This window comes from Lonchura striata, chromosome 5, assembly GCF_046129695.1.
Source record: "Lonchura striata isolate bLonStr1 chromosome 5, bLonStr1.mat, whole genome shotgun sequence".
Lineage (NCBI taxonomy): Eukaryota > Metazoa > Chordata > Aves > Passeriformes > Estrildidae > Lonchura > Lonchura striata.
The window spans coordinates 55957071-55967069 of NC_134607.1; the positions used below are offsets into that span (position 1 = coordinate 55957071).

General features: G+C 39.2%; 1 protein-coding gene across 2 annotated transcripts in view; it reads right to left on the reverse strand.

Moving 5' to 3' along the window:
- BLTP3B (bridge-like lipid transfer protein family member 3B) overlaps nt 1-9776 on the reverse strand; it is a 48615-nt gene extending 38839 nt beyond the window's left edge. The window contains exons 1-2 of one of the 2 annotated variants that reach the window (XM_021552883.3): nt 9542-9776; nt 2365-2511 (exon numbers count right to left, since the gene is read on the reverse strand). In XM_021552883.3, coding sequence (XP_021408558.2) covers nt 2365-2387 — 23 coding nt within the window. In that variant the 5' untranslated portion in view covers nt 2388-2511; nt 9542-9776. The remainder of the gene's footprint in view (nt 1-2364; nt 2512-9541) is intronic. The other variant, XM_021552881.3, reaches the window with a different exon arrangement.
- Between the last annotated feature and the right edge of the window lie 223 nt (nt 9777-9999).

Genomic DNA, 9999 nt, shown 5'->3' on the forward strand with positions numbered 1-9999 from the left:
TGGCAACTGGATCAATAATAAAACAGCAGAAATGGAACACAAAGATAACTTTTTTTTTACTGTTTCACCTGGCTGAACCATGTTATTTGATCACTAAGGAATATTACACCATTTCTAAAACAATAAAAATGGTCTTTTTCAATTGAATTTCTCAAGATGTTTCCTTCCCATGACTAAGTAACAGAATGGAGGGGATCTACCACCATTCAGTTCACTATACCACTTCAAACTTTAAGACTTCAAGTATAGAAGAGGAATAGAACTAACTCTGTCAAATTTCCCACAGGAAAAAATGTGTTTGGATCAACAGTGTATACGGTTACAATTGAGTTCCTCTCATCCAGCGTAACACCACAAACCCTAGCTGATTTTAAGTAACTGGCTCAATCAAGTACACCCCTCACTATATGTGACACCCAGCTGGGACCCTCTTACACCCTCCAACATCAATTTGTACACAAGAAAGGTATCACTCCCTTACCTATCACTATTGTGGCCACTCCACACAAGTGCCTACATGCTTTATCTAATCTTACCTCAAACATATGCAGAATTATCAGATATGTATTTGGTGTCTGAGTGCAAGATGGAGAGCCCTCCATGGCCTGTTGGATGTCCAGCATGGAGAGGATCTGCATCACCTGCTGCAAAGCACTTTGTGAAAGTGCTCATTGGCCAACCCTCTGAAGCAGAACAGGGCATTTCCTTGTTTACCCAGCCTGGACCTACTGCTCTCAGGCTGGTCATGAGTTATAGCACACTGGACAAATCCAAAATAGCACCTACAACCCTACAACTTCAGGTGGGACTTTTCAGGCTACTATACAAGACATCAAGCACCTAACAGTTATCATGCTTTTTACCCTATCATAGTCTAAGGACTAAACTTCCTTTCCAGGGAAATCACTAATTAATCGGCTCAACAAGCAACCCGTATTTGTGTAACACATCTGGAGCAGTATCACACCACCAGGAGCCCTGAATAATACATCTGTTTTGCTGACACTTTCCAAATAATTGCTTCCATTTCATCACAACATAGAAGGACTTCAGCAAAAATTCTCACTCCAGGTGACTTCCTAAAGACATCTTAGCACACTCCTACTTGCTTTAAGACCTTTTACACACGTTCTCAAATATTCAAATCCTCACCAAATACATCATGCTTTCCCTAGTTAATTCTGTAATAACACATATAGGAAATTATTTTGTTTTCATTTAGAAAAGCTCTATTGCTTGCTTTTTGGGTACAGGCAGAAACTGAGACAGCTGCTGTCACCAACGGTTATTATCTAATTATGTGTCATGAAGCAGATCTGCACAGACACAGCCAAGCACTGTGCATAAATGAGGAGCTTGCACTGCACAAATGATAATCATGTTGCAAGTAAAACACTGCTCAAGCAATTTACCTTTCATTTATGATAAACCCTCACACAGACCAATATTAATCTTTTCTATTACATGAGTCTTTTCATATCAAGCAGAGAAAAGGCCAATATGGTCAAACCCAAAGAAATTTATTCAAACATGACTATACATGTCATGCATTAATGATACATTGAGTACAAGATAATATAAAATCCTGAATATATCAAACAATATGTGGTAATGTAATACAACTTCCCCATTGCAGGCAGCAAAAAAACTACCTTAATTTGCTTATACTTGATAACTATTAAATACGACTTAAAATACAATGTTCTGTATCTAATGCAAAAAAAAGCCATTTGATGAAAAATAACTTCAGAAATTTAAAATCATGAAATAATGATACAGTGTAAAAGCATAACAATACCTGCTTTTTTGAAATGGCATCTCTTATTTATATGACATTAGCAGGTATCTTTTTTAATACTAATTGATCAGATCTCACAACAAAATAAGATCGTTTGATATTAACTACAATAATTATTTTCATTTTAAAAAAAGAAAATCAGTCACTTCTGTAAACTAGTTAAAGAGCTGACTGATCCTTCAAGTATGTCAATACAGACCTAATACACAACAAGTAATGAGAAGCAATTAAGTAGATGCAAATAATAAACAGCAAATGTCATATAGCCTAAAGATATTGGGAAATACGCAGATTACATTTAGAAAATACACATCAAGCTATATTTATAATAGGATTGCTGATTTAGTTCACAACCCCAAATTTAATTTAAGACTTACAAAAATCCCAAAGAATCCAAAACACACAGCTGCATACAAACAATTATTTTTTGCATAATTTTAAATTACAAAAAGAAATAGTAGTGGAAACCCTAGTAACATTTTATAGAGCTCACTTCACTCCTAAATTTATAGAAATACACACCACCTCTTACATTTACTCTACAAAGGTGGGAGAGGGAAAGTTACCTGAGGGCAAGGTATTCAGACATAAGGCCCCTATTCCTGGTGAAAGCAAGTGGTCAGTTGCCACGGCTTCTGAGAAGCTTCTGGTACTCATTTTGGTAGTAAGGATATTCACAGCAAACCAATCTCCACCCGAGTCTGCTGGGATCGCTGCAGGGAACGGGACACAGGGGGCACACAAGGGATCAAGTTCAAAGGGAAGAAGGAGTGATACAATAATGTAAGAGAGTTTTAGCTGAAGATAACTGCAGTTACAACAGTTTGTTACACATCATGACACTACAGAGTTAAAAAGGAAACAGACCTGTGTAAAACACTAGATTCCTGGGAGAGTATCCCTTTCTGCCTGATACTACAGTACTGGAGTCCTGTTTATATAAACAGCTTATGAAAAAAAATTTAATCATGCAGAAAATATCTATATAATGTAGCCAAGTCGTTTCAGAGATACTCAGTAAATACATTTAGAAGATGAGGAAGAACACAGCCCAAAGATGCAGCATAAAATGGTTTTAGTTCATTTTATAATGGGAGACAACTTTTCACTTTTGTTTTGCCTAGCCTGAGATTTCTCACATTATTTGTTCATATTTACAGTGTCTCAACCTCAGCTATTGAAAATTCACACTAAAGAAAACTGACTCTCTAGAGATGTAAGGGAATGGGACTTCTGAATTTGTTTTTGCATTTGGGATGGTGCTACAAAGACCTCCACACGTTTGATGGTCTGATTTTGCAGGCTATGAAATTTTAGTACAATAAGCTCCTCAAAAAAAAGTTCTCTACTAACTGTTTTCATTTCAAAGAGGTATCTTGGCTTAAATATAATCCATTTCTACACTTTCAACCTTTTGGGTGCAACAAAACCCAAACATTTGTACAATGACCTTGGTAGACAATTTGTTGGGATATCAGAGCAGAATTTAAGAGATTTATCTCTAAAGCGAATAACAGATACCTAGTTACAAATTATCACTAAAGTGAATAACAGACACCTGTTACAAATTATTATTCTTCTCAAGGCTCCAGACCTCCAGTAATGAAAGAAACTACAACATGAAAACTGTTTCTGAAGTAGGCAAATACTTTCAGATTCCTGGGTAGCTGGATACAAGTGTTGCTTCCTTGGAAGTCAAAAAGAGCCTCTGAGGTAAAAAAAACCCAAAACTCTGGGGCTCTCAAGCTAAATGGTAAAGATGCATCGCAGAGCTGCCACAAAAATCTGTGCTGGGGACATTCTTCTTCCAGAAAGGCTCATAGATGCAGGGGAGGCTGGAAGAACTAAAAAGCACATCCTAGCTGGAACTCTTTCTGCTCCTGTGTTTCCTTATCAAAAAAGAAGACAATGAGGAGATCTGAACCATGGTTAGCACTAGCTCCTCAAAGGTGCACTTCTACAGGAGTTGCTGTATTGAGAAACCTGGGTTGTTGTGCAAGTGACCAAACCCAAGATACTCGTGATATAATTGAGTAATTACTTGTTAGCAATTATTCTCATGATTTGCAAAAAATCTGTGAAATAAATCACTTTGCCTAAACTCTTATAATTCCATTAATGTCTCATCAGAAGTTATCTGATCTCCTTCATCCAATCTTCCGGTAGTAAAAAAGAAAAAGTTAAGCAAGACACTTTAAAAAGCACCTCTCATTCTTGGTGTTATTTAGTAACAACTTTTATTCTGCTTCAATATTAAAAAAACCCTCAAAACACCAAGGCTTTGGCAGGAGAAATAACAAATTTCAACCAAAAATATGTAACCATGGGCTAGTTTTGATTCTTACATACTCTATAATCACTTGACCTTAAGAGACAATTTAATTCCTTACAGGCTTTATTTAAATATCTTTTTTCCCCATGAAATACTTCATATTAGTGTGTCAGATACTTGAACAGAGCAATCTTCAAGATCATTTTCACTGTGAAACTTACTAGTATTCGGAGAACTCTTTAAAGAAAATTATCACATACAACAAAAATGCTGCTGATTAATTCCTCTTGATTGTGCAAATGTATTAGTTTTTATTATATATGCACAAGAGTTGTCTGACTTCAACAAAGCTTCAGCATGACTTTAATTATACAAATACAATGTAGAATTAGCATTTAGATTTATAATACATTTGCAAAAATAACGTGAGTTTATTTTATTAATCCAAATGTTACTGAAAGCTTAAGAGACCTTTCTGAGAAGTAACACAAGATTTAATATCAAATATTAATAAAGGTAATGACTAAGAATTTTTCCAGAAAATGCATTACTGCTCATTTATCTCCAAAATGTATACATGTATGATTTCATAAAGCATCACAGCAGTTTCAGTTTGAATTTTGGAAGATGTTATATTACAGAATCTTAAAATGCAATATGATGCATGAAGCTACTAACAAAAACAGAAGCGAGTGAAAGTTTTTTATTTCTGTTTTAAAAAGCATTTATTGATTCCTTCACACTCATCAGAACATTAACAACACATCAACACATTCACACACAAGAAATTGTTGGCATAAAGTCTCCACTTAAATACTAAAAGTATTGATTTTCAAACATAAGAAATTCAGGATTATAGTGAAATTTTAAACTGCTCTTTCTCCTTCTTGCCTGCTGTTCCAAGCAGTTCTGCTTTACTACTGTAGTTTTTTAGGCTCATTCTTCCCTAGACAAACATAATGCTAACATTTTCTGCAAGCATTCAGATACAATACAGACTCATTTAGAACAACAGAAATTGCTATATCTACGTTATGTTTTGCAATTTTCTCACATACTACACAAGCCAATAAAGTCAGTCACCTAGAATACACTCTGCAAAATTAGTACAAGCAAAGAGAGAAGCAGAAAAGTACACACTTTGTGTTCTTTGGCTGGCTAAAGGAATTGGATAACTTTCAAAAAACTCAAGTGACACAGAAATAGAATACACAAAACTGAAAATAAGCAAAAATCTACTTATTTTGCTACTATCTGAATTTTCAAAGTTCATCCAAACAATTTTGATCATTTACTTTCAGCAAGGAAACAGTCCATTCTAGCTCAATAAAGGCATTACACTGCTTCACTCTAAAAGAAGTCACTCAGGTCTTTTGAGAGGACAAAATTCCTCACCAATCAGGCATGTCTGACTGGCGTAAAAGCAGGTCAATATGCAGGGCAAATACTTCAGTTGGATACATATCGGTTGTACCAGATGATGTAGAATATCATTGTTTAAATCAGTACCAGGTGATTCCTGATATTCATACAATTAGGATACTATTCTAAGTACAACCACTCTTCATATGAGCTTTAGAATTACTTCCTAACTATGAGATGAAAACAATTGTCACAAAACTCACTGAAATTTTCTTCTATTGAAATCTTAGTATATTCACATCTATTGATTAAGATAAGCAAAAGCAAAGGTCTAAGTTCATACAGAATATTAACTAATGACACAACTGAAAACTTCTGCCATACCAAACACTTTAAAACCTCTTACTGTTTTCTCTGTGTAAAATATTGAGTAAGATGCAAGTGGTAACCTTTTAAGTTAAACTATGTGTTATCATTAATAAACTTAAGAGTTAATATCAATTGAAATGAAAATTGTCATATTCAATGTGGCTATTTATCAGACAGGCAAAGTTTATAAGCTTGCCTTCGTGCTTCTTGCACATATGTGTTAAACAAAACTGTTTTTCAAAGAAAGGCATGGATCATGCAAATACACAGAAAACTCAGATTGCTCATTAACTAGAAAGGGAATTCCAATGAGACTAAAAGCCAAAACTAAAAAACACCTGAAAACACCCTTATACAAGTAAGTCTGAGTTAGTAATACCTGATCTCTGGATGTACCTCCCATCCAAAAAACCCTAGACTGAAACCCCCGCCACAGAGATGATCCCCTCATAACCAGAGACAGTATTACAGTAACCCCACAGTGAACTTGCATAGGGCAATCTAGATTCTTATTGGAAATCTTTAACACCATTGTTTTATACACTTGTCCATCAAGTCTGAGAAAAAAGAAGGTATGCTGAAGGATATCTGCAATCATCATAGCAAAGCACTGAACAGAAAATCCTGTAATAAAAAAGGTGATGTTCAACAAGAAATCTCTCACCACTAAAAATACATAACAGCACAAATGAAGGTACAACACAAGTTTTGGTTCACTGGGGAGGACCTTTACAATACAAGTGATCCCAACAATACAGAGCAGGCTTCTCCTAGGGATGGTGTATCTTTCCTACCTTTGTAAAGAATGATGCTGCTATCCAGAAACTTGTTTCATTTTAGGGTACATATGAAATAAGACATTCCATCAATTGCATTCAGTAAAACCACACCTAACACAACATGGAGAGGTCAAAATTTCCTGCCTCCAAATGGCAAACGCATCTCTTCAGTTTAGTTGATACATTTAGTTTCCTATCCTACACCAAGCACCACATAATGTGAAGTACAACAAAACCAGACGTAGTTTGTTCCTACCCCTTCCCTCCTTCTCATTTTCTACCACACCCTTGGGAAAGAACAATGCATGTTGAATATAGAGGACATTTTTTAAAATTTTAAAAGACGGAAAAAGCAAAAAACTCATCACCATGTCCTGACATGAGATAAAGACTTGTTACAAATGGAATAAAATAAACTTTATTACCTTCACTGCTCTTAAACTGTAACACAGCAACAAAAAAACTTTTATAAAGTAAAAACTAATTTGGATATCAAAACCATTTCAAAATGCAGTTTAGGTCATCTTCTTGTTCTCAGACTTTAAAGACTCATACCTATGTAAAATTTTCACTGTCTAACAAACGTAGAATGATGAGGCTCCTTCTACACCAGTGTCCATTATCAGTTCATCTAAAAGAGCACCAGGAAATGCTAAATGGAAACTGCACTGCTGAATGACACAGCGCTCCAAAATTTGCAAATACAGTATCTAGACAGGAAAAGGAGTAAACACATGATTAACAGATATTGCAGTAATTCTCATGGCAAACATTGCCAAATCAATGATTTTTGAAGCTGGACAAGATCTAAAGATCCCTTCCAACCTCAACAGTTCTGTGGTTTGTGGCAAAAAATCAAAGTACTTCTCTGTAACTTAAGGTACAAATTCATATCTTTGTTCAAATAAAGAGGGAAATAAAATATTCAAAAATGAAAATAAATCAAGATAAGAGGGTAATTTTTTCCACTATACTTTTTAATTCTGCCACTAATACCTGCTTAGTTGAAGATGACAAGCAGGCAGCAGTTTCAAGAAACTATGAAAACTGCAGAACGGTAACTATTATAGTAAGAGTAAAAAGTGAAAGCATCCTTTGGCACTCTCTCTAGTACAGGAAATTCTTTATATATTTGGCTACTTAGTCACATTATTACAAAACTTATCAATGAAAATCCTGAATTAATACTTTTATAAATTTTGCTGAAAAATCAAGGTCCTGAAATTTAAGCTCATGTCACTTGAATTCTGTTTTCCTGAGTAACCAACTTCTGAAACCAATGAAACACCTGTTCTGCAGGTAGTAAAGATATTATCTGAACATGTAATAAAGGACACCCATAAGAAGGGGCTTAATAATACTGTCTACATTTTAGATTTCAAACACACTCTTTGAATAGTATGGATTATGAGCATCAAGTTCAACTTGCAAGCCACAGACCACTGGATATATCCCATAAGCTTTCCAGAAGTCATAAAATCTGTCATAATCATTTGACAGAACCTTGTTGAGTAAGCATTATCACAGCACACAAGAGAGGAATCACAAATTTACCAACATGACAAAGTACTTAGTTCTAATCTATTCAGCTACACATTTGAAAAACTGGACAAAAACCAACCCATTTTATTCGTGCCTAGATCCCAGACACATTTTAGAGTTAACCTGTAGCACAGAGACTAGAGCTCACTTCTCTTTCCGTACAGCTTGCTACATATCACTACAGGAAACAAGCTACTAATCCAGCTATTCTAAGCATACTGCTGATTAGAAAACTAACTCAAGGCTGATGACATCTTCTTGTTGTATTTCCAGTCTCACGGTGCTCTGTGAAGAAAAGATTTCTTTGTCAGCATTCCCTGCTACGCAACTCATGAGCAGGGCTGAGAAGAAAAATTATTTTACCAGTGCTCCATACATCACATTTAGCAGATAGATATCAAAGGATTTGGAATGAGAATTATGTTCTCTGTATGCATCAACAACAGATTAGTCAAATGGCAATATGTCACTCCATTTTATTTCTCTATAAACACTTTTCAGAAAAAATACCCAAAGGTGGAATGGAACATTATGGAAGGAAAAAAAAAAATTGAAGTATTTCAGGTTGTATTTTTTAAGATATACAAGTAAGCTCTGAAGAATTAGCAAGGCTATGGTATTATGAAAGATCAAGTACCTAACAGGTTTTTGCCTCTTTAGAAAATGGAAGAAACCTGATGCGGCTTTTTAAAACTGTATTAAACAGATTGTGTACTTTCTGCGATTTCTCCATCTTTCAAGCACACGACATTGACAGCTCAGAAATTTACAAGAGGGCTGTTTGTTTTGCTTCAGGCCGTGAGGCACCTTAGACATTACTTCAGTCACCCAGGAAATCACGAACGTATTTTCCTCTCTCCGCGTACACCTTTCTGTCGCCCGGCCTCCCCCGCTCGGTGTCTCAGGCGCTGGCGAGCGGAGCTGCACGGACACGGGCCGAGCTGCCCCAGCCGCGGCCAGCCAGCGCACCGCGGCGGCGGCCGCTCGCCCCCGCCGCCCGGAATCACGAGGCTCGGGTCTCCCCCGTTCTCTGCCCCCCGCACACCTCGGGCAGCGGGGGCGGGCACCGCCAGCCCGGCGGGGAGGCGGCCGGACCCGGCGGTGACTCACTCGGTGACTCCCTCCTGCGCCAGGCAGACCGAGCCCCCTCCCCGCCTGCGCCGCCGGGCTCCGGGCGAAGGAACCGCCAGGGGCCGGCTAAGCGGCTGTGGCCGCCGGACAGCCCCACGCGAGCACCCAGCCACCTCCTCTGCCTCCAAATCACTGCGAGGAGGCGTCTTCAGTCCCCCTTCTGCGCGCAGAATGGACCCGGTCCCTCCGCCCAGCGCCCACACCGAGGGTCGCTCACCCGGACAAGGACACGCAGTCGCCCCCTCCCCGCACCGCCTCAGCCTGCCCGGTGCACCGCACCCCACTGACCTGGAGAGATGCTTCAGGATCTGCTTCTTGATAATCCCCGCCATGGTGTCTGCCTGCCCGCGCCCCTCACGACGACCAGTCGGGACCAGGAACGCGCCTCATCCCTGCGCCCGCCCCTGCCCGAGGTGGGGAGAGCGCCGGGAGCGGAGCCGCTATCCCCACTCGCGCTCACTCGACGCCCGGCGCCATCTTGGCCGCAGCATCGCCTGGTGACGGCGGCGGGACGGGGCGGGACGGCCGCGCCCCCGCCCCGCGCGGGGAGCGGCGCCGGGACCGGCACGGGCACAGGCGCGCGGCGCTCGCGGGGCCACGGGCAAGGGCAGTGGCGCCTCCCCCTTCGCTTGTTGCAGAGCCCCTGTCCGCCTGCTCAGCATCTGCGTCCCCATTCAGCGCCCTAAGCCTTGCCCGTCTCAGCCCCGACGCCCACCTTTTCCCCTCTCTCTTCCGCCAGCTGTTTC